The sequence below is a fragment of the Heloderma suspectum genome, chromosome 3, assembly GCF_057233095.1.
Source record: "Heloderma suspectum isolate Gila_16-S chromosome 3, 16-S_ref, whole genome shotgun sequence".
Lineage (NCBI taxonomy): Eukaryota > Metazoa > Chordata > Lepidosauria > Squamata > Helodermatidae > Heloderma > Heloderma suspectum.
This window is the reverse complement of record NC_139460.1, coordinates 228,321,616-228,347,640: the sequence shown is the minus strand read 5'-3', so window position 1 is coordinate 228,347,640 and position 26,025 is coordinate 228,321,616. Positions and strand designations below refer to the sequence as shown.

Here is a 26,025-nt window from a genome sequence, read left to right as displayed (position 1 = left end):
AAGCCCCATTAAATTCAGTGAGACTAACGTATGAATAGATAGTCATAGGCGTTCACAGTTTCTTACTTTCATAGGCAACTTATTCAGTAATTTTCTGTCCCATTTTAATTAGAAAAGTTAATGTGGGTGGTTGAATAGAAATAACTTTCTGTAGTAGAAAACAACTTTTCTGAAAGAACTTGCAATAATAGATGCAAGTGTGCTGTTCCACCTAGTAAATCAACTAAGGATTTCCAATTGTTTGAGCCAAATTAAACACATGCTCCTCCAATAAGGAAAAATATGCATATACATCCATATGGTTTTGCTCATCTCGGTGCCACTGGACTGGCTAGATCAGGGTGGGGAACTACAACTACAGTTCCATCAACCCTAACCAACATGGCCAATGGTGAGGAATAATGGCAGTTGTAGTCCAACAACATCTGGAGGGCCACACGTTCCACATCCCTGGGCTAGATGCAGCTTTTTATGGGATGAGGATGAACATCTCTGCTGATAGACACTGGTTGTTGACAGGAATGGAACTCAATCAGGGCCATTATCTGCTATAGCCAGAGTTCAGACAATGTGGGAGACAGACAGGTTATAGTGATACGGAACATAGTTTTACCACCTTTGCAAACTAGACTGTCCTGAATAGCTCAAACTGAAGCGCATCTGCCATGTCCAGAATGGAAATAGTCTCAATGGAAGGTGAATGCTCAAGGAAAGCAATCCAGTTGCCTAACATAAGAAGCTCTCTGATATTAAGGTGCTCTCCTTTCATGTCTTTCATCTGTGATGTTGTCTGAAATAGTTTTCATATTTTTTTATTCAATGTGTAAATATTAAAAGCAATGCAACAGCACAGTAAATCTTTCAAGCAGTTATGATATGCTTCAAAAACACATTATTTTTCCTCAAAGGTTCAGAAACTCTGTAACTTTTTATTGGATTAATTTCTACCATATTATTACCTAACAGCTGTATAGCTTCTGTGACTGTTTTCTACAGCTTAATTCAAATGTGCATATAGAAATTTCCCACAAGCCTGCTTATCAGTGCTGAGCAAAATTTGTATAAATGAGCATTTAATCCTTACACTCTAAGTTAAAATATATACTTAATACTGAATTCTTTGCCTTTGTAGGCCATGATAATTTGTGGCTTATACACACATTCTCATGGCATCTGAGGTGTCAGCAATGTTTGGCTCACACTGAACTGAATTGACACTCACCAAAATTAACTCAAACTCTTTTGTTCTGTAAACATTGCAGCTGGTGGCTCAGAATGGTCTGGATCGAGGGGCTGGTGGATGAATTGGCCTACATTCCTCCTACCACCAAGGTGTCTGACCATTTGGTTCCTCCTAACACTACAACTCTAAGTCATGTACTGTTAGGTGTTGATCTGTCTCCTTTGACCATGAGTAGGAGCCCATGGGATATGACAGACACCTGAAGGTGGCTTAGTCAGGTAGGGAGCAGGTACCATTGGGCTGGAGTTTCAGGACCTTGGGATAATTTGAAGCAGACAACTTGCTCTGACAAGGTCTGGAGCTCAACTGGGGCCTTTAATCCCTCTTGGGCCAGACTATCCCTCCCATGCCCCAGCCCTTTCCTGAAGAGTAGAGTATAGCCTCAGGCATGGAGCCTAGCCCTCCATCATTTCTCAGTCATCTTTTGCCTTGTGCATTGCCTGCATTGGTGAACAGGCACTGAGGATTGTGGTCACCAATGGTGTAAAGGGCTCCAGTTACTCTGGCTCAGATAGTGCTACCTCTGGTGGTCCCAACTTCAGGGCTCTGGCTCAAGGGACTCCTGGCTGACAGGCTCAAGCTCAGTGTCAGGTGCTGAGTTCAGCACCTCTGTGGCTTACACCACCAGCCTTCCTGATGCAGCCATTTCCTCAGTGGATTGTGCTTATTACTAAGCAGACCTTAGGGGTGTAAGGATATGAGACTTGCTGGCAAGTGAGAAGAGAGTTGTGGATAGCAGGATAACTCCACAAGCAGTGATGAGGATGGGGAAATAAGAAGGCTCAAGGGGCTCAGAAGTTCAAAGGGAAAACAGGGCACCTGGAAGTAGAACTGTGACACAGTCAAGGAAAGACCACTGTCATTTCCTGGTGTTCAGAGAAAGAAGGCTGTTGGGCTCAAATCCTCACTCAACACAAGGCTTACTGATGCCAGTTGCTATCTCTCAGCATAACTTACCTCACAGGTTTGTTGTGAGGAGAAAAGGTGGACCATGTGTATCACCGTGGATTTGTTGAAAGAAAAATGTGATAACATTTTGATAGATAAATATGGTTCAGAACTAAATAGGCCTGTCTAAGGTCTAGCCGAATGGACCACCACTTAGGTTCAGGCCTTAGGTTCCATCATGGCAATGATCTCACAGACAAAAGGGCTGCCAACATAAACACACACACAGGGTAAGACTAGCAATGGCAACTAGTGATGCTGTTTATGTATTACTAGTGCTGTGCCAAAAATTTCTCCCACTTTTTTTTTACCATTCACATTCAGTTTGATAGAAGAGAAATTGCTTTCAGAAATAAATTCAATGGTGAAGACATTTCAGAGACATTCTCAAGGGTTGGGGTTGGGTTTCTTGGGCTTACCTTACTTAGAAGGTGGCCAGGGATTGAGTGCAAATGTCTTGTCTTTCATTGTAGAGTAATCTCTCCAGCAGCCTGTAGCTGCCTCAGCTTCCTACACTTCAATTAAAGCCCAGTTTAAGGCACCATGAGGTAATTCCTCCCATGGTGCTTTTTCAGTTCAGGACATGCAGGCAGCCTGGGAGGCTAGCTGTGATTAGGTATGCTCAAAAACACCACAAAAATACATTATAAAACATCCTGAATGAGGCAGAACAATGGAAGCCTCTTTCATGTGGGGAGAAAACTCTCAGGAAATCGGAGGACAGATATTGGCAGAGCACTAACTCCACCTCATCCCTGGAGCTAGACACAACACTGCCCCCATCTGCTTTGCAGTGCATGCAAACTGGGGGCCAGTCTGCCAAGACAGTTGATGCTTTTTCAGCACAAACCCCCCCCCCCCAAACCCCTTAGGAAAGAAGAAAGAAGCTGTGCTACAAACCCTGCCAATGGGGAGTCCTACCTGGGAGAAACAGTTGAGAATTTCTCCTCCCGCTGGAGAAATTTGGTGAAACTGTCTCCCAAATGTATCTACCCAAGCAAGGTGGAGGATTTCAAGAGGCCATTTGCACACAGCTCTATATATTACCTCCAGGATCAGAGGCAGTATGATTCTGAATACCATTTGCTGGGGAACAACAGCTTCCCATAGGCATCTGGCTGGCCACTGCGGGAACAGAATACTGGTCTTCATAGGCCTTTGGTCTGATCCACTAGGTCTCTTCTTATGTGCTTATGTTCTATGCACACACACACACACGGCAGTGCACTGCTATAGCAAGTGAGAGGGAGTGGTGATCAATGGCCTAATCCAGGTAAATACTGATCCAGTCATTTCCCATGATGTCTTTAATTACATCTAGCCCCACCATCTCATGTAACTACACTTCCCCCACATTCTTTTGGATGATACTGATTTTTCTCAACAAACCTTGTGGTGATTTTTATAAAAACACAGCCATACTGTGCAATTTCTAGACAAGTATATAAACAAATCAGATGACAATGTATAGGGAAACTCTCAACTTGCTGCATACACATTTTACACACACACACACACACACACACACGTGTTTCCCTGTGTGCACATGGTCCTTAGCAATGGAGACACAGAGGAGTTTTGAGGGGCCTTGTTTGTATCTAGCAGCCTGATCACCTGTTAGACCATAGCTGAAAACATAGTATGGGTTGTTTTTAGTAATGTTATAATATTTTGGTAATGTATTTGGTCAGCATATTCTTAAGTGTTTTTGTTGCTTGCAGTATTTCATCTCACTGAGGTTTTATATTTATTCCATCTTTTTACAAACTCAGGAGCAGCCATTTCTTCAACTGGTATTTGACTTTTTGCCTGTCCTCCATCATATAGCCTTCTCTCTGCTGTTAATCTATAACTTATCATGTTTATAACTCTGCCCCATAAATCAGCAAGTTCATGTAAAATGGATGCCATATAGCCTTCTCTCTGCTGTTAATTTGTAACTTACTGTGTTTATAACCCTGTCCCATAAATCAGCAAGTTCAGGTAAAATGGATGCCAAGTTGCCTTGTACATGCTAAACAGAAAACATAGCATGTAAAAATAAAACCATTTCAGAAATAGTGTGCAAACCACTGGCTCAGATGTAGGCTTTGAGGCAAGCTATAAAATCTGGACAGGCTTCATTAAGGAGAGCTGAGCAAAAAGAATCAGAGGGGTATCATTCTTCGGGGAGGAAATGTCCCTGGATCTGGTCATATAACCAAGTATTGAACACAGTTTGTTCATTTTCTTCTAAGTATCTGATTTTAGGATACTTACTAGGGTGCCATCCTAACATCAATATAAATGGAAAACAAGGTCAGAGGGCAAGAGCTAAATGTCTGGTCATAGCAGGATAGAAGTCCAAGTCCTCTTCAGTTCACATAAGGGCAAGCAAGCAGATAAATAAAAGGTGGTGTATTAGAAGCATAGTTTTAAAAGAAACAAACAAATAATGCAATGCAAAGCAATATGGGCCATAGAGGTGAGATGCACACTCCTCCATTGCTAGAGGAGGAGCAATGCACATGGTCTTGGTGCTGGAGCTCGAGGATGTGGTTGGGTGCAATGCAGGGATAGGCAACATGGTGCCCATGAGCACCAGTGTGCACCTAGGCACTTTTCTTGGTGCCCACCAAGGTGCCCTGTCCCACCCACTTTTTTAAAAAGCATATTTTCTCACTAGCAGCTGGGATTGCTGTGAAATAGGTTTCTGTTGGTGCTGAAAACTGTGGGTTCAGGGGAGTTGTTTAGCATGTTGGGGCCCAGACCCCAGCTCTGCCTTGTACTAAGTCTTTTGGACAGGTTATTTGTCCTTTGCCACACCTTCCTTGGCAGCCATTTTGTGGTGGTGCCCAGGACAGTTTATCAAATTGTGCCCATGGCCCAAAATGGTTGCCTGCCACTGGTGTAGTGTCATTGCTAATGCCAATTCAAAACCACCAGTCCCCAAAAAAGCAAAGAAGAGAGGTGGATGGGCTCAGCTCATTCTTGGTCTTCCTCCCTCAAAGCTTTTTTGCCTGCTCCAAAAGTTGCTTTTATCACCCTCACTGACCTTGCTTCCACCCCCCCCCTTCCCTGGCGTGTCCCTGTGATGACTGGCACTACTTACTTTGCCCCACCTCCTGCTGGCCTTACCAAGGTCCTGGTGCTTGACACTCTCTGGTGGGATGTTCTGACAGACAAGTGGAGCCAGCAGTCTCAAGGTTGCCAGAGGTACCACCCCATTGCAGTAGATGTGATATGGAAACAAGTTACAACTTGCTTCTGTTGGGGGTTGAAGGTGATGGAAAATTAGACATATATCGCATTCTAATAGCCCAATCACCATTGTATCGCTCAAGGATGCCTTTGAAATCTTTGCTGAGTACACAGTATTATACTGAAATCTCAATAAAACGTTAATAGAAAGAAATTAATGTAAATTCATAACATGTGGTTTATAAAATCCTTGAGCTGCAATGGACCAAATAGGCCATCTAATCTAACTCCTTGCTATAAGGCAGGATATTGCACACTTGAAACATTGTTAATGGCTGCTTTTCTAGCCTTTCCATTAATCCTTCCAAGACTCCACAATTTCCCATGGCAGGTGGAACCATGTAAAAATGCTGCATATTGTTAGGAAGGGTGGGGGGTTGTAATGGCAACATAGTAAAGTCTTATTGTAAAGGGTTGTTTGAATTTTAAATTTTAATTAAGATTTTTACCCTGTACTTTTATGTATTCCATGGCATGGTACTCACCCTCAGCCCTTGGGATATGGTGGGCTTCTAAAACAACAGCAAAACACCCCAAGATGATCTGCATTTTCATTTAATTAGCAAAAGCCAGTGGTTATATATGTTTTACCCACCCTAATGTTTTGTGTGCATCGTATGTGGTAAGAATATACCCACTGGCTTTTGCTGATTGGACCAAAGTAATTGAAAACCTGCTGAAACAGCTGCAACTCTGATGGAACACAAGAGCAATAGTATTTCTGACCCCAGAGGGAAACTTTCCAAATAAGCATTTCTGTTCAGGCTCCATTTGTTTGGCTGGGGGGAAATTTAGTCTATATGACATTCTCTGGCAAACCTTTTAAAACATTCATAGAAGGGGATAGTGTATTAAGGTTGTCAGGTTTAATTCTTGTTGTTTCACTCTGAGCTCTCTCAACAGGAAGAGCCTTTGGGTAGATGCAAAGAGGCCAGCCCTCCAACCTTCTACAGACATTATGAGCTGCAAGAGATTTTCTAAGGATAGAATTTGGAGCATGAGGGAAGGGGTGTTTTTTGTAGTCTATGAAGAAATAAAAGTCCATTGAAAAGTCCATTGCAATACTGAAGATTCTGAACTGTTGTAAAAATGGATAGTATTATCTTTATTTTTTCCCCAGTTTTATGTAATGATAGTGGAGAGAAGGGATAAACTTGTGCCAGGCCTCTTCATCAGTTCATGTGTACTGCTTTGCATCAGTATGTAGGACAAGGTTAAGGGATGTTGAATTCACAAGAGACTGTAAGGTCAGATAAACTGGCTTTATAAAAGGGCTTGATTTTCTTAGATGAGAGGCACTGTACAAGTTGCTGCTATTTTCCATATACCTTTTTCTTGGCACTTTCTGTTATTCTTTTTCAGTCATTATCACTAAATCTAATGTATTGCTTGCTTCCTTTTACCTGAGAGGCCATGGGGGTACTAGGCAAGATCTATTGTAACTGTTTACTGTAAAAAAGAAATATATATATATATATATATATATATATATATATATATATATACTCAGCTCCTCTTCAAAAGAAACCAGAGTGGGTTACAATTCAAAGTAAAAATCACATTATAACAATAAAAATTGAATTACAAATAACTAAAACCATAAAGGAAACAGCAGACATAAAACAGCAAAAAATGATCATATTATCAAAACTAAAGCAACAGCAGATCAAAGGGGTTGAGAGCAACCCCAAGACAAAAAGTAGAATAGGAAATAAAATAACCAAAGCAACTCTAAGTCCACAAGTGTCATCTCTCTGAAGCAAGTTCTTAACTTGGCATCTAAACGCGTTCAGTGTTGAGGCTAACTGGGCTTCTCTAGGCCGTACATTCTACAGGATTGCCACAACAGCCAAAAAGATACCCATCATACTTCAGCTAGTAAAGAAATCCAGAGCAGCACCTCAGATGTCAGACAAGGCACTCTGGCAAGAACATACAGGGGAAGGCAGTCCTTGAGGTACCCGGGCCCCAAACCATTTTGGGCTTTAAAGGCAAGAACGAACACCTTAAATTAGGCATAGAAATGGATAATTAATCAGTACAGATTGAATTGCATTGGGGTGATATGTTCACCCCTACATGAGACAGCAGACTGGTGGTAGCATTTTGTGCCACTGAAGTTTCTAATCACTTCTAGAGAGACCCTCCCTGGGAAACCAGCAGCAGGGGAAAATGAGAGTGCCAGTTACAGGCAATGTAGGTAGTCAGGACCTTGGAGAGTTCCCACGGACAGCAGGAGCTGATTAGACCTGGGGTATTTATTTATTACATTTATATACTGCCCAACACCTGAGGCTCTCTTGGCAGTTCACAACAATTAGACCAGAGGAGGCTTTTATTGTGTAATCACTCTTCCTAATTCATGGAATTTTACAGGGGGCTCAGATGTCATTGTCTTCCATTTTTAAACCTCCTGTGTTTTCCTACCAATTCTTCCACCTATTTTCTTACCAGAAAAAAACCCCAATTATTAAGGAGAAAAAGATGACATAACTGCATAATAGCTTTTGATTGGTAGCACTAGGAGCTCTTGGTATGGAAGGACCCCAAGTCCAAAGCACATGAGTCCCTATATGCCCAGACATGATCCAGTGATTGCCAGAGCCCCAGCACTTAAGTGAATTTGGAAAGAACTGAAGGGGCAGAGCTCTGACTTTCATCTTTGATTGAATAGTCCCAGATTGTGCCTTTTGTTTTCTGCACTAGACCCTTGTGGAGAGCAAGCAGTCTTATGTAGTTAATGGGCTGATTCAGACTCTTCACCCAAAAGCTCTAGCTGCCATTTCCAGATGGTAATTTTTCCTCCTCCAAGATATCTGATTCTATCCAAGTACATTCTGGGGCCTTAATACATATGGGAGATATTATTCTGGGTCATAGTTATCAGAAGGGTCATTATCAGAAAGACTAGGACCAGGTCATACCACCTATGATTAGTTCTTAAGAGTTAAGGTAACTGGCCTGTAACTTACTGGATCTGTCACCCCCTCCCCCCCCCCACACCAACCTCAATTCCTTTTTTTTAAAATTAGCTGTTTTCCAGTCCTCAGGTTTGGAGGCTGATCTTAGCGACAAATATTTGAGTTAGAAGAACAGAAATTTCACATTTGAGTTCTTTAAGAACTCTCGGGTGGTAACCATCTGGAGTAGGTCATGTGTTAGTTTTAGAATTGGCAATAAGACTTCTTATTATCATCACTATTTGCTCCAGTTGTCATCTCTTGTCATCACTGTTTGCTTCAGTTCTTCAGATTTCCTTCTGGAGAAAGTCAGTCAGTTCAGGCACAGATACGCACCCTACATCTTCCACAGGGAAAACAGGCACAAGGAATGTATTTGTCTCACCAAAGAGCCAAAGGCAGGAGAAGCTGTATATGAAACAGACTGCGGAGGATGGGGCAAAATAATACTGTGAGACAGACAACACATGAGGCTGACCAAGAGACAAGATAGTTTAAGGAAGCAGAAAAAGAATAGATAGTGGCTGAAAAGCAAGGAACTGAGGACAGAATGGATGCTAAACATATGCATTTGAAGAAAAGAGGGGCCAAGAAAAAGTGAGGCTGGGGCAACATTTCTCATAAAGCCTGGGGACAGGAGCATCTGTGTGCTATTAGCAGAAAGCGGGGTGCTCTGGAGGTTTTGTGACAGTGATCTGGGGATCTACGGGGAGATAAGATTGGCAGGACTTGTGTGCCTCTAGGATTTGCATAGAAGTGAGAATTCTGCCAAGAATGGCTTCTCCCATCAGTGCAGCTCTATGACCTGACCACTGTAATAGGGAAGCAGGTCAGAAGTCTGAATTTTCACATCTTGACTTCACATATTGACTTAGCCATCCAGTTCTTGGGCTTCTAGGGTGCTTCCAGACAGGGGGCTCCTAGCACTACCTATCAGAAGGTGTTGTGCTGCAATTTCATTTTTTATTTTTTTGCCTTAATGGGTTTTCTGCAGTAAGGAAAGATGGAAGAAGTGGTGAGAAAACATGAGAGGTCTACAACTGGAAGACATCATTGTCTGCCCCCCCCCCCCGCTTTCATAATGAGGCAGGGTGATCCACCATAAAAGCCTCATCTGGAAGTAGCCCTGGTAATACCTCCCTGAATATTGTTTTCATACATTGCCATCCTTCAAATTGTTGTTTGTGACAGTAATAATGCCATGATATCTTCTTTATTCTAGGTTTTGGAAAGAGTCTGAGTTCCTATTTGAATGTGACATTTAGGGTAGATTTCCTCTAGCTTCCATCTGCTACAGGGCAAACGAAATCCTTGAGAGGTCCTGGTGCGCTACAGGGGATGTTGTGTTAAATGTCTTGCTATTTCCATTTAAAACAATGAAGCAGCACCTGAGGCTTGGAAAAAGCACATGGTTCCAGTTCAAGAATCTAAGGATTATCACTGAGTCCAAGAAACCTAGAGACAATCCATCTAAAATGTCACATGTGAATAATAGTGTCTGGTTTTGTAAAATGATTGCTGCTCTCGCTTTATTTTTTATTTCTTCAGTAGCTTTCTTCATATCAGCCTGTAGAGTTTAACAGTGCATATTTAGCTGAAATATGTTTCAAAAGCAGGGGAGCCAGAGATCTGCTAAATCATTATTGTTTTAATTACATGAGGGTGAGCTTGCAGTCTTTAGAGGAGGTCTGTTTTAAAAAGACACTGATGGGGCAGCAGAACCAGAATTATAATTTGGTTCAGGGATTCCAGATCTGGGAGCTGGAACAAAGGAAGCCCAATGACCAGGGCCGGCTCTACCATTTGGGAGAGTGAGGTGGCTGCCTCAGGCAGCAGATTTTGGGTGTTATGAAAGGGCAGCAAATTGTTAGTTGTTTCATTTGTTGTTATTGTAAAATTTTGCCAGGGATGTGGAGAGGTGTTTGTGGGATTTTCTGCCTAGGTGCCAAAATAACTTGGCTGTTTTGGGAACCATTTACCTTGACTTGGGTGGCTGGGTGGGTGCCAGTGCCATTTGCTGCTATGCCTCAGTTAGCAAAATCCTTTGGGGTTGTCAAGGACAGGAACGATATTCAACTATTTCAGTAGTTACGGTACCATCTCTAAAAGATACTGAAAATTAGACAAGGCTTCCTATGGCAAAAGGCTATAGCTCAGGACACATGTTTTGTTTGTAATGTATGCAGAACATCCAAGGTTCAGTCGCTGACATCTCCAGGGCAGGTTAGGTAACACTCACATTTGAAACCCTGGAGAGCTGCTGCCAATCATTACAGACAGTGTTGAGCTGGATTGACCAATAGCCTGATACAGTAAAGGGAGCTTCCTGTGTTTCTGTAACAGTCGTAATAAAGGCTGAGGTTACACGAGGAAAGGCCAGTAGAATTGCTGAGAAGTATTTGCATTCTGACATTCCCCCCACCAGTGGACTGTCTGCAGATAAGTTATATGAGCATATCCCGGGTTCTCCTCTGTTCTGCTTTCAGACAAAGACGTTGTCGCTCTCTCTGGACAGAGACACCATGGGAAGGTTAGAAAGGGTCCTGTTCTGATACAACAGATACTTAGGGTGCAGCCCTGTGCATGTTAGACAGAAAAAGTCCTACAACTCCCAGAATTCCTCAGCCAATATGGCTGGCTAGGGAATTCTGGGAGTTGTAGGACTTTTTTTCTATCTAAACATGCATAGGATTGTGCCCTTAACAAAGCGTTCTGATGGAATCCTCTTTAATGAGAAGTACATGCTACTGCTCTACCATCCATTTTGGTTTTTTTTCCAGTAAAAACAAATTACAGTATGTTAAGTGTATAACTGAAGTAACTGTGCAAACACAGCTAAAACTAACAGAGACTGACAAATTCAGATTTTTTTTAATATTTGGAATTTTTTTAACAGCCTGGAATGCAGTGAGAACAACTTGTATCACATTCGGTTTATCAATAGAAAACTTTGTCATCTTTTTGGCACCAGGTTAAGACTTTCCTCTACTCCCAGGCATTTGATGTCATATGATGGGGCTTTTTAGATTTTTATCAGGTCCTGGTAGCTTCATTGTTAAATGTTGTTGTTTTTTACTTGTTTTCAAACTGTTCTAAATTTTTGAATGTTAAAGGTTTTATATTACGCTTTATCATGTTGTGAGCTGCCCAGAGAGCTCTGGCTATTTGGTGGCATAGAAATGGAAGGAAGGAAGGAAGGAAGGAAGGAAGGAAGGAAGGAAGGAAGGATTGTACAGGAAAAGTGGTCTGTGACTTGGAATCCCCCTGTCTCATAATGACTGATGAAGGGTGGCATTCAGCAGCATCACGTGATAATGGTATTCAGTGGCATGAAAGGATAGATTTTCCCCCAGGGTCAAGCAGTGGAATGGTCTCCTATACGGTGATGCAGATGCTTCCCCAGCATTGGATGGAGAGATTAGATCTATGCTATCAAAATAGTTTTAGGGAGCAATCCTATGTGGATTGACGGTCACCTCCGACCCTGGGGGCAACTGCCTATCCAGTGCAGGGCAGGAGGAGCGGTGAGGAGCAGATCTCTTCCTCGCTTCCCTTGCCCTGCTTTTGTGGCTAGACAGCTGATTTCGGCTGTCTAGCTGTGGGACCTCAGGGTGCAGGAAGCGGCGGCTGGATGACACATAGGATGTACTGGCATTTCCGACCTCCCCGTCCCGGGAATGCCCTGTTTTTGCTGCTCTGCGCTGCTATCATGAGTGCAGAGCACAGGGCCGATCCGCCCAGCCTATCAGGCAGTGCAGGAGGGTGTGGGGGTCCATCCTCCAGGAACCAGTCTCAGAGTGCAGGCTCTGAGGTCGGTTCCTGGGAACCTACCTATCCTATGGCCGTCTAGTCACTGACTAGCAGCCATAGGATTGCACCCTTAGTCTTATAAAACATATAAAGGTTTTGGAAGATGGAAAGCTTAATTCTTTGCAACTGAATACAGTGATTACACCAAGCAGGAAAAGAAAACAATGAAAGCAGGTTGTCAACACTGAAAATCTCTGTCACATTGTCCTGATGCACAAAGGCAATTCCTATATTCTTATTTGTTATCTTGCATTGTTCTAGCCACCTCTACTTACGTAGGGAGAACTCTTCTGGGAAACAAGTGAGAGGTGTACAAGAGCTCCTGGTGTTGTTATGGAGCTTTCTTTCATGTCAACTGGGTTGTATAAGAGAACTTTCCATGAGATTGTATTTTAAATGAGATTGTGCCTTAAATAAGTTCTTGAACGTGCTATTCTGTTTGTAATTTTATTGTTCTTTCTGTTATGAAGAACAACAGTTTTTACTTTTCTTAAACTATTTTGTTGTTGTTTATTCGGTCAGTCGCTTCCGACTCTTCGTGACTTCATGGACCAGCCCACGCCAGAGCTTCCTGTTGGCCGTTGCCACCCCCAGCTCCCCCAAGGTCGAGTCCGTCACCTCCAGAATATCATCCATCCATCTTGCCCTTGGTCGGCCTCTCTTCCTTTTGCCTTCCACTTTCCCTAGCATCAGCATCTTCTCCAGGGTACCCTGTCTTCTCATGATGTGGCCAAAGTACTTCAGTTTTGCCTTTAAGATCATTCCCTCAAGTGAGCAGTCTGGCTTTATTTGCTGGAGTATGGACTGGTTTGATCTTCTTGCAGTCCAAGGCACTCTCAGAATTTTACTCCAGTACCACAGTTCAAAAGCATTTATCTTCCTTTGCTCAGCCTTCCTTATGGTCCACCTCTTGCAGCCATAGGTTACTACGGGGAATACCATTGCTTTCACTATGCAGACCTTTGTTGTCAGTGTGATGTCTCTGCTCTTCACTATTTTATCAAGACTTGTCATTGCTCTCCTCCCAAGAAGTAAACGTCTTCTGATTTCCTGGCTGCAGTCAGCGTCTGCAGTAATCTTTGCACCTAGAAAGACAAAGTCTGTCACTGCCTCCATGTTTTCTCCCTCTATTTGCCAGTTATCAATCAAGCTTAAACTATAATGAGGAGATTTTACATACTTTTGTTTTTGGATACCATATCCTAGACCCCCCTCTCATCTAGTTAATTACCCACTGCGTGGCAGTTTTTTACTGCTGCACCCATGGTCTCCTCTTATATTATTTCAGATTTCTCCATAGCCATTACACTGAATTTTCCAGTGTAGGGCTGCAATCCTACCCATGCTTACTTAAGAGTAAGTTCCACTGAACAACAGTGGGCCTTACTATACATTGTTTCCCTCGCTTTCATCTTTCTATGCACACATTTTCTGCTGAAACTGAAGTTTAACATAGTCTGATTTCACATTTGACAATTAATCAGTTAATTCATAAATGGTGCAACGCAGGGATGATCTGGGATTTAGCTAATTTGTTTTAGAATATGCCCTTTTCTTATAGGAAAATGTGAGTGAGCTATTTCCTTCATAATCTTTTATTTCTTCCTTTATCTTCTCTCCCTTTGAGTACTTCCTATTTTTCTATCATTCAGAGTTTCTCTTTTCAGCATATATCAAAGTTAATGTGGGTTTTTTTCCTCTATCCCTTAAGAAGTCTGATAGTACAGTGAAGAATCATTTGTACAGCCTGTCATCTCCAGACTGTATTTTAATTTTCCTTTGGCAATGAGACAGAGCAGACAATGTGTTGGGCTGGATAAAAATGCAGTGTACCTCAGGTACAGTGAGAGCATTTGAATTCACTCTGTGTCATTTATAGGCTGTATTTTTTCATGTGTAGCAATGACGAGGAAGAGGCTGGATGCAGGGTTAGAGACTTTGTTGCACAGTGCTTTCTAATGCACCTGAAAAGTACCAATATTTGGCATATCATGTGACCCCCAAAAGGAGACAGTGTACTGGTTACATGTGACATATGCAAGGCCCATGGTGGGAAAAATACTTTACTGCTTGATTTGGTTAGTTTGCTGAATTTCTGTCTTGTACCTTTCATGGGTTTGGGGCAGGCAACATAGTAAAAGATAAAACAAAACATACATATGTCAAGGTCCCACTTATGACCTGGACCCCCTGAGCAACTCCTTAAGGATCTCTTGCCTCCCTTAAGAGTCCCACCTTCCTCCTTTTAAACTTCCCCTTCCCAGTAACGTGGGGTTTAGGCTGTAAACATGGGGTGACTGACACTCTAGACACAGGGTTTAACCTAGGGATGTGCGAATTCTCCCCCGTCCGGGTTCTCTGGATGCCTGCCCAGCCCGTGCCCCAACTCGCTGGTCCCTGGACTGCACTTGAGCCCCTCCCATTCTGGGCAAGCAGCCCACACTCACCCCAGCGGCCTCATTGAGCTCTGCATTCACCATTTTTTTGGAAAATAAAATTGCGATCACAAAAAATGTGCATATTTTTGTATGCGCAAAAACACACATTTTGCAAATGTGCATATTCTCATATGCAAAACACACATTTTGCAAAGGTGCACAGTTGTGTGCGTGCAAAAATTGAATTGAACTTCCAATTTAATATTTGAAATGGAGTCTTGTTCTCAAACTGTTTCTGCATCTGGAGATAATGGCCAACACCATGAATAGTCTCATATGACTTGAGTTACAACTGTTGTATTATAATTCATAGCAGCAGAAGTAGCGGCAGCATAATCACCCCATAGACTAGGAAGAGGATTCTACAGAGTAACTGTCCCCTGTTACCGCCTCCCTCTCCCCTTTTGCCACAAGCATCTTTCAACGCGACAGACAGAGCCAGAAGTGACACAATATCATTGTTTGATGCTACCAATGGTACATGGCATTCTAAACCTGTTGCTGTGAGGACAATATCATTGGACTAGAAATCTGGTTTTATTGTTGTGAACCACTTTGAGAGCCATTAGGGTTTAAAAATGATATCAAAATGTTGTAAAATATATTTTAATAATAAAGAGACCCTAGAGAATAATCATCACCAGGTCTGTATCGGAGTGAAAATGATACAGCCTTCTTACGAGATGAATCTGATAAACATCACTGCTTTTCACAACTGTAACTTGGGCTTCTAGCTGCAGCACTGGATCCAGAGCACTTTATACCATGACAGGGTTTTTTTCTGTAGAAAGCGCCTGGGGAGCAGAATTGTATTAAGGTAAAAAAAAAAAAAACTCATTGGCTGTACTATGCTGAGTCGGGGAAAAGTACACTAGGGTGGGCATTTTTATAAAAAGACTGGAAACTGATGTAGCTTAATGATAGAGTGTGCTAATGATCTGCTGCTTAATTATGACAAGTATTAATATACATTACACACACTTGGATGATTCTAGTTCCAAGAATCAAGGAATTGGTATTTAACCAGTTAAGTGTGTGATGTCCTGTCCTTCACTATTTACTTGCATGCAAGTTGCAAATAAATATTATATTTTGACAAAATGAGGAGATGAAATACAGCCAGTAGTCCTTGTAAAGGCCACTGATCAGTTCCCTGCAATCCTTTCACAGAACTGCAGCTTTGCTGAAAACCTGTGGTTTATGAACACAGACTCAGTGACAAGCTTGTGATAGTAAAATAATAATGTTGAGATGATTTTATGCTATGAACTCTAAAGAGCAGGACTCTGAAAGATGTTTACTTATTAGCTAATGGCTCTTCCCTTCCCCTCAAAATTATAACATTAGTGTAGTTTGTGGGTCCTGGCCAGGTCCAGTGTCAGCACCTACCACCTTCAAGCAGCTGCCAGGCACTGACTACTTCTCCCCTCATAAGTGGGGGCCAAAAAGAGGAAATGCATTGCCAGAAGAGAAGGCAAAAGAGGGCAGTAATTTGCATAAAAATTGCATATGTTAATTCATATTTATAGATGCAAAGTTAGAAATAATTATTGTAATTTATAGAAACACAGGGTAAAATCCAACGTATGTCCTACTTAGAGGAGACCCATTTAAATGAATAGGGTTTAAGTTAGTCATGACTAATTTAAGTCCTATTCATTTCAGCAGGTCTACTCTAAGTAGGACATATGTTGGATTTTACCCACAGTACATCTTCATAGAACACTGTGACGAGGTGACTTGTATCTCTGCCTTTTCAGCCTGCTGTCCAGGTGCTCACAGTTGATGGGCAACTGTTCTGATGGTTCTCTGTCCTTAAACTGGAATTGGACAGGACAGCCCTTCACGTAGAGGACACCTTCAAACAGAGCAGAGTCCCCTGGTAGCCCTTCAAATAGAGGACTATGTGTCTTCTGTAAAAGAAGACACATAGCCACCCTACCTCCGGGCCTTCTGTCCTGGGCAGGTTAGAGCCACCACTTCAATTTCCCTCTCACAGGACATCATGAGAGGAAAATTAAAATGGGAGTTCCTAATGCTTCTGCCTGCCTCTGCTGTCACTGCCACTAGGTAAACCCGACGGGGCACATCGACATGGTGGAGGAGACCTCACCAGGGGGCATTTTGTTCAGGGTTCCAAACAAACTGGGGGCCAGCCCTGCTCTGACCTATGATCATAGGATGTTATCCAGTTGTATTGGTAGGACTGATTTCAGAAAGAGCCTTTCCTAACATAAGCAAGGTTTAGCAAAATCCTATTCATGATTTGATGCCCACAAAGGAAGATTATTTTGACTGCTGGCAGCTGAAGTGTTTCAATGTTGCCATTCCTGGTTCTGGCATGTGTAAATGATAAGGTCAATTTTAAGTAGTTATTACATTTATATTCCACCTTTTTCCTTCTTCCAAGGAACCCAAGGCTGCTTACATAGTCCTCCTCCTCTCTATATTATTATCACAACAAACCTGTGCGGTAGGTTAGCCTGAAAGTCAGTGACTGGCCCAAAGTCACCCATTGAGCTTCATGGCTGAGTGGGGACTAGAACTTGGATCTTCCAAGTCCCAGGCCAACACTCTAACCACTATACTACACTGGCTCCCAATTCAGATAGCAACTTAAAACTTGTACTCTAATTCTGTAACAAATATAATAACAGCTTAACTGGGACATGGGAGTTCTTCCTGTGTTCTATATATTTCTGGGCCCTGAAGTCAAAGGTGTGATGATTTTTGTCCCTGACTGTAGTCACAAGATTAAGTTGTTGGTGGGGCACTTGCTTGCTTTCTGTAGTGGGGAAGGGCAGCAGGTCGCACGGATAGTATTCCTGATAACTAGAAGTGTTTGGGAAGATGCTGTCAAATTAATGAAGACAGAAAGAAGAATGTTTTGGTTTAATAGACCTTTCAGTTGTGTTACTTTTCAGAATTCTCTTTCTTCACTAGAGTTAAGTAAGAATATTTATTAATATGGCAACACTACCTGAGAAAATGAGTTTGGCTCCATGATTTCAGTTTGGCCATAACTTTTCAAATTAAAATGATTTTCTGTTCTGTATAAATTTTTAGTTGACAGCAATACTTCCTTAATGGTCCAAAATATTTTTCATATTTAAGGTGTTTTTGCATTTACAGGTAATTTATAATTATGCTTAAGGAACACCTAAAGTTTTGAGTGACATGTCATGAAGAAATTCTAAACATATTTTGCTTCCTAGATCATACTGTATGGTTTAATGTTCTTTTTTTTTAATTTTAATGGGCATTTAAAGTTAATGACCTAAGCTATATTGTGCTTTCATAGATAGCTGTTTCAAGCATGAAAAATCATTGTTATGAAGAACACTGCTCGCATGAAGCCAAGCGAATTCATCTGTCAGATATTGTTTTTTAACAGGTTTTATCTGATTAGTGGAGGAGTCCCTTTTATTATTTGTGGAATTACAGCAGCAACCAACATAAACAATTATGGGATAAAAAGCTATGCAGGAGCCCAATTGTAAGTATATCAATATGTTTTTTTCAGATGCTGTCATCATTCCCCCGAATAGCAAACTCAAGTGTCTATCAGTTTCGAAGCAAAATAGGGTCACCCCAAAATGATTTTAACATATTCAGGGGACTCCCTAGATATGCAGAAGTGTATAAATTTATATACTGAAAGAAGAAGAAAATTAAGAAGAAGAAGAAGAAACAGCCAAACAAGCACTTGTGAGGTACCAGGTCTAACAGAGTGACCTGGTTCGCATGACACGCCAACCCACCATGGGTGCTCACCCATGGTGGGTTGTGATGATGTCCAAACCCAGTGTGGTTTCTACAGTGTGGCTTAGTTTTCATGAACAAATCACCCTGAGAACTCATGGCTTCTTGTTGAGCTGTTCAAGTTGGCTTGTTTTCAAGGTAGCTTTTCGTGACATCCAACCCTGGCACAGTGGCTTCTGTGTGACTTGTTGGAAAGAGCTACTGAGACACTTGGCAAGAGCAGTGAGAAACCCTGCCACTCCTCGCAATCTGCCACCACCTTCCCTCAGCCCTTGTCAGTGCCCTCTACCCCACGCTCCTATATTTTGAAAGGGAATGATACTGCGGGGTGTCCTGAGCATATTTGCAACCATGTCATTATTTTTTCAGTCTTGTGCAAGGGCTCAGATGTGAAAGTGCACCACTATGAAATGTGCATAATTTCTCCCTCAGCTTTACTGCTCTGCCATGAAATTTGTGTCTTTTTAGCGATCTGCCTCACTGCTCTGTATATCTGACAGCTAACGATGGACACCTGTGGAGACAAGCGTGAACTGGGGTGGGGAAACCCATGTATTCTTCCTTGAGCTCCTTGGACAAAAGGTGGGGTGGGAGGAGCTGAAAGCGACTGGCAGCTGCACAAAAAAGAGCTTTTGAAGTGGGTGTGATTACTGTGGGAGTAGGTGAAGCAACTGTTAAAAAAAAAGTGTTCACTAGCAAGGGAAGCCCTGAAGTGGCAGATGAAATTGACAAGGACATTGACAAGAGAGGTATATTGGTATGCTGGGCTGAATGGTGGACAAGCAGTCTTGCACACTTGCACAAGACCCCAAAGAATAAAATTTTAAAAAGCTTTCCAATGTGTTACAGCATTCATAAATGCTCAGAAAATTAATCCCATGTTGCAATCTGATGCGGGGCGGAGGGAGTTTCCCTCAGGAGCCAGCAACCAACTTCAGAAAGGGTACTGACTTAGGGACCAAGGAAATAAGGAGTTCCGCCACAAAGGGGCCTTATTTTCCCTCCCAGTGTGTGCTGGTCGCAAGCCACCTAATTAACATAATAACAAGCCATGGGTTTCAGGGCGCTTTGTAAAACACCCTAGCCAGCCACCCTCACTTGGTTCGGACATCATGACAACCCACGTCCTGTGAGGCTAATTATGCTAATTAGGTGGCTTGCAACTGGCACATGCAGGAAAGGAAATTAAGCCACCATGGCTGATTTTCCATCTGTGATCATGTGAACCTAGTCATAGCATGACATGCAAACTCTCCCAGTATATTGATGGCAGTTAAGCCTATAGAGAGAGAGAGAAAGATCTAAGGAAAGAGAGGAGTTAAGATACAGAATGCTAGGGTGTCAATTGGGGGAGAAAAAAAGAAAATGGTGGCCAAGGGAAGAGAGAGAATGCTCAGGCCCCAAACAACTTATAGTGAGTATCCTGGGTGGATGGGTTAGGGTTGGGAAAATGTGTAAGGTTAAAAAAGTCTGTGTGTCCCCTCTTCCTCCAAGGATGTTTCAGGAGGAAGGAAAGTGGAAAGAGCCAGTGTAGTGTGGTCGTTAGAACACCACACTAGCCTTCAGCTCCTTACCCAGCCACAAAATTCACTGGGTGACCTTGGACCAGTCACCATCTCTCAGCTTAGCTTGCCTGACAGGGTCATTGTGAGGATAAACCATGTATTCTTCCTTGAGCTCTTTAGAGAGAAGGTGGTCTATAAATGTAATCATAAATAAATAAAATCTTCCACTCTCCAGAACTGTGTGACCCCCCTGAATAGCTATAGTCCCAAAATGCCCCACTCTTCCATGGGGCCTGAACAGCACTGCAAGGACCCCTGAACCGGAGCACTCCTTTTAGAGGCTGGGGATATACTGCAGTGTTTAGTTGCAGTGCGGGGCTTGTATACTATATATAATATATTTGTCTTCCTAATGAACAGAGACATATCACTTCATATTAAGTAAAAACAACAACCCATCTTGTGGCACCTTAATAACCAACACATTTCTTATAGCATAAGCTTTTGTGGACTAGAGTCTACCTCATCACATATTAAGTGCCTTCAGAGTTGCCTGGATTAAAGGCTGATCTGCCACCTCCCTCAAACAAGCTTCAGTTGAGAGAGAGAGAGAGAGAGAGAGAGAGAGAGAGAGTGAGAGTCATTACATTTGTATTCTGCCCTTTCTCCAAGTAACTCAGAGAAGCATTATAGCCTTGCCAACAACCCTGCGAGGCGAAGGGAGGGTGGCTTGCCCAAGGCCATCCATAGCCAAGCAGGTATTTGAAAGTAGATTTCCATCACCCAAGATCAACACTCTAGCCGCAACATCAAACTAGGTCTCTAGGAGTAATCTATAAATCTATATATATTAACAGCCTGAGCTCCATGCAGTTTAAGGATTGTGACTTGATATATTCTAAATTACCTTTTAGACCCCTTGTTGCTTTTTAAGTCCCAAGTATCTTTCTTTTTAGGTACCTAAAGTTGTTCAAGCACAGCCCTTCAAATAGCTGATGGTTTGTCCTGGGCTATTTGAGAAAAGCTGGATAAGGAGAATGCTGACCAAATGTTCAGTTGCTAAAAATACACATTATGCTCCTGATCTAGAGCTCCATGAGTGCTCCAGTGCACACAACAGAGCTCCTGCATACACAGGAACCCATTACATTGAGGAGCATGTCCTTGATCAGTGGACTACTGGTTTTGCATCAAAACATTGGTTTACTTGAGTACTACTGATGCTATGAAATGCATATATTTCAGTTCAGTGGAGGCTGGTAGCTCCAGTTTCAGTGGCTTTGTGAATCCATTCTGGGTTTCAGTCAGAACCAGCCAGAACTCTAACAGAGCTATCCAAGGTGCTGAACCTATTTTGGGGATAGGATAGAGCCACCGGCCTCCACTGTTTGAATTTATGCTAGAGCATTTGAGGAAAGCGCTTTAGTATCCAATGGACTTATCCAATATTACCATATTTGTAACAAGAGAGGAAATGAAAGCTAACCATGTTTTGGCTTTATGAAAATACTTCCAGTAAATTCCTTTTTAGGAACAGACATCAGATGAGTGAAGAGCGCAGGCAGGTTTCTCTTAATAGGGTGGGGCTACTCTGGAAATTCTGTCATATTAAAACTTATTTATTCCAGCATGTGTGATTAGACAATCACTTATAATCAACAGGGTATTAAAAGATCTGATTATTTATGTTCATGAATTTGTGAGAGACTTTCCCTTTGGCGCTGTTGCAGAGGTTGCACTACTTTAGTTTAATCACTTTAATCACAGGCAATCAATACCAGATATCACAATGTGAGCAGAAAACCAGGAAGCAGGTGGAGTGATAAAATTGCTTGGGGGTGGGAGGAGAGATTGAGAGAGAGCACTACAAACAGAGCAACAGCACAGTGGGTTGTGTGCCTTGTTCTTTTTTAATAACATTACTACATAAAAATGTAGATGCACCGACTTTAGCGTGTACTTTATGGAACTGATTTTTGAAGTGGCCCATGATGATGCTCCTCTTGAAAATAACAGCATCCTAAGGGAGGATGTTCCACTGGGTATTGCTCCACTTTTACTTGGCATAAATTATGCAGATTTTGAAACTTTTTAAGGGATGCATACAGAGTCATGTGTTGCTCTTATCAGATGAAACTGTTAACCTTTTAAGCATTTGAGATTCCTAGTAAAACTACCTGGGTAGCTTGACATGCCTGAGAGCAGAGAAAGAAAGAACAAAATATTCAAATGCATGTTCTTTTCAAGACCAGCCAAAGATATCTTGCTGCCCCAAGTATCAGCACTGCACAACCTGACAGGCATGCACCAGCCTCTTCTGTGATGCTGCAGGAAATAGTAGAGACAGACCACCTCTCAGGTTATCCACCACTTCACTGTAGTGCCTAGAAAGTAGTACCACTCCAAGTGCCTGCTCAGGGTGCTTCTGTAGTCAGGCCAGCCCTGATTGTTTTAATAAGGAAAAGAATGTCCATCAATGAAAAATGTGATGAAAACGTACATTAATCAAAACAAAGACTCCAGTAGTCATAATTCCTGTCATTGAGGCACATAGAGGAATTTTAAGACTCATAGATCAGGCATGGCCAGCTTCTCAAGCCTTGGGAGGTGGCTCTTCTCCCATCCATTTCTCCAGGCTGATTTCCCCACAAAAAAAGAACAAGTAGGATCAAAGAGACACTGGTAAAAGCCAACCAGACAGCTGCATGTCGAAAGGCCTTCCTATAGTGAATTAGAAGCAGTGTCGTTTGGAAGCTTTGAAGAATTTAATTGCCCTTGATGAAGTCTCTTGAAATGCATCAGGAACACAAATATATTGGGAAGTAAACATTGCAACTGTCTTTTGGGGAGAGGGCTGATTTCACCACCACCACCACCACCACCACCACCACCATGTATCTGCTCCCCCCCCCCGCCCCGAATATCAACACATAGGAACATAAGAAGAGCCATGCTGGGTCAGACCAAGGGTCCATCTAGTCCAGCATTCTGTTCACACAGTGGTCAACCAGCTGCCCACAGGAACCCTGCAAGCAGCACATAAGTGCAACAGCACCCTCCCACCACTGTTTCCCAGCAACTGGTGTACAGAGGTATACTGCCTCTCATACCGGAAGCAGCATATAGCCAGCAGGACTAAAGTTATCAGGCCATTGATAGCCTTCTCCTCCATGAATTTGTCTACTCCCCTTTTAAAGCCTTCCAAATTGGTGGCCATCACTATGACTTGTGGTAGCGAATTCCATGAACTCTCCCAACACTGAGAAGACATTCCAGAGCAGCCTTCCCCTACCTGACACCCTCTACAACTCCTGTCATCTCCAGCCAGCTTTCCCATTGGCCATGCTGGCTGGGGATGATGGCAGCTCAGTCCAACACATCTGAAGGGTTCCATGTTGGAGAAGGCTGCCCCAGAAGGCTTCCAAGAGAACTAGTTCATCCTTTCATTTAGCACTGAGATGGGTGTCAGCCAGCTAGGAGGGAAGCGCAAGAACAGCCCTGCTTTTCCCTAGCTAGTGGAGCTCTTGGGCCTTCCTCCTATTGGCTTTCTGCAGTCTTCCCTTCTACCACCACCACTTTCCTTCCTCTAGCCCCTACCCCGTGGTGCAGGGAGGCCTTACCTCATAGCTACTGAGTAAGAAACAGCAGGCCACCTGCCCAGAATGACACCATGCTCTCCATTCATGCAAGATGCTTGCCTAATGCAATGCGGCACACCAGGCACTGCTCCTCAGCTAGCAGGTCCCTGTACAAAGAAAGGACATGCCTGAGATCCCTCTGTGGTAGGCTGAGATCATTGCAACCAATAGATTCTCTGAGCTCTCTTATTGCCCTGTACAGGATATTGCTTAAGCTATAATAAAGGTTTACCTTAAACTCTGTGCATTCTGTTAATACATTTTATAATTGTTATTTCCATGGTTCTGCTTGGTACATGGCCGTGTGTGTGTGTGTGTGTGCCTGCCTGCCTGCCTGCCTGCCTGCCTGCCTGCCTGCCTGTCTATCATCTATGAAAGGTTTTAGCCCCCTTATTGCAAGGTGCATATTTGGGTTTAAATTGGTTTTGAAGGTGAAGAATTGAAATGAAAAGCTATCCTATATTCTAAACAATTTGAGATCGTATATTCTGCTGATTCTACAGCTATTGTATTATTTTTCTGTTGCAGAAAATTTAGGCTGAATGCTAGTAATTTGATTTCTTATTTGTTTAAATCTACTTCTTTTCTTCTTGTTGTCTCCAGTTGTTGGATGGCATGGGAGCCAAGTCTTGGTGCATTTTATGGTCCAGTTGCGTTCATTGTCCTTGTCACCTGCATTTATTTCCTCTGCACATATGTGCAATTGAGGCGTCATCCAGAGCGCAAATATGAATTGAAGGAAAGGACAGAAGATCAGCAGAGGCTGGCAAGTCCTGAGGTTGGCCACAGTCACATCGCAGACACCGGATTAGTCTCCCAGGCTACATGCTCAATGATTTCTTCTTCCTTGCTGGAAAATGAGCACTCCTTTAAGGCTCAGCTCCGAGCAGCTGCATTCACTTTGTTCCTGTTTACAGCCACTTGGACCTTTGGAGCACTTGCTGTTTCCCAAGGACATTTCTTGGATATGATCTTTAGCTGTCTATATGGAGCATTTTGTGTGACCTTGGGGCTTTTCATCCTCATCCATCACTGTGCAAAGCGAGATGATGTGTGGCATTGCTGGTGGTCCTGTTGCCCATCCAGAAGAAACACATACTCAGTGCAAGTGAATGTCCGGCCAAAGGTTAATGTCAACGGGGAAAGCCAGGTTCATGCCCCGTGTCTTCAGGAATCGCCATGTCCTAGTAAATCTGCTGTTTTTAATCACCCGGCTGCTAGCCACTGTAAACTTACAAATTTACAAGCTGTTCAAAACCACGTCAACTGCCTTTCACCGGTCACACCGTGCTGTGCAAAAATGCACTGCGACCAGCTTCTTGAAGATGAGCCTCATATTCATGTACACAATGAGGGGACTTTCAGACCCAACATGCACATCCACAGATGTCTGAAAAGCAGAACTAAGCCACGATACTTCAGCCGGCATCGGTCTGCGGGTGAAAGAGAGTATGCTTACCATATTCCTTCCAGTATTGATGGCAGCATCCACAGCTCGCACACAGACAGTCCACACAGTACACACGACAGTCAGTCGGGCCACAGGCGGCCATGCTGTGCAAAGAGCGACCCATATCCTACCATCAGCCAGCCTGAAAGTAGTGATGCAAGTACTGTGATCTACAGTTGTGCTACTGTGCCAGAAAGTGAGACAGTGCACCATGCAGCTCATTTTGAGATGCATCCACGGACACAGTCCTTGCCATTTAGCACAACCAGCCACAATGGGATTCTAAAAGGGAGCCTGCATGAAGCCATGATCTACAGTTCAGATAGCACAGGAAATATCAAAACTGGCCCTTGGAAGAATGAAACTACTGTGTAGTTGGTGGGCCGTGCTTCTCCTTCTGCAGCTCAGACCATCTTAGGCTGCAGTCCTATACACACTTACCTGGGAGTGAGCCCAGTGGAATTTAACTGGGCTTACTTCTGTGTAGATCTGCATAGGAGCACACTACTGATCTTTGTTTTCCTTCTAAACTGAGGAAGATTCTACATGTTTGTGAAGCACATCGGTAAATTGTACGGTTTTCAGCCTATTGTTTTCTTAATAAGAAGAGGCTTTTAAAAAGCAGTGGCGGTCTCAACATTATTTTTAAAAGAAAGGTGGAACATGGCTGGGGCGGGAAGGGGGGGACTGAAAAGTAAACCCAGGTAGCAAAATATGAGGCAAAACCCTTTTGTTACAGCACGCTATATTGTTTTTCTTTTAATTTTTTTTAAAAAACTGCATTAACGTCAGACGCTTTCGTACACATATCAGCATCACAGCCTTTCCTTGGTTATTTTTGTAGCAAAATGTTGTTATTCCACTGATTTTTTAAGTTACAGTAGCAGAAAGAGAAGGAGGATGTCTTGAGCAGACTAGCACAGCTTTTTAGACCTACAAAAGTGATACTGCCTCTAAAGACCTTCTGTAGCATATGGCCTATACAATCATGTAGTGTACAGTCGCTGTTATGTCTCTCTTCGGTCGGAGAG

At 42.8% G+C, this 26,025-nt stretch overlaps 1 protein-coding gene across 1 annotated transcript in view; it reads left to right on the top strand.

Annotated features, from left to right (window-relative positions):
• Positions 1-25,369, top strand: part of ADGRA1 (adhesion G protein-coupled receptor A1) — a 554,873-nt gene extending 529,504 nt beyond the window's left edge. The window contains exons 18-19 of the mRNA XM_084845922.1: positions 18,034-18,135; positions 24,148-25,369. Coding sequence (XP_084702048.1) covers positions 18,034-18,135; positions 24,148-25,369 — 1,324 coding nt within the window. The remainder of the gene's footprint in view (positions 1-18,033; positions 18,136-24,147) is intronic.
• The last annotated feature ends 656 nt before the right edge of the window (positions 25,370-26,025 follow it).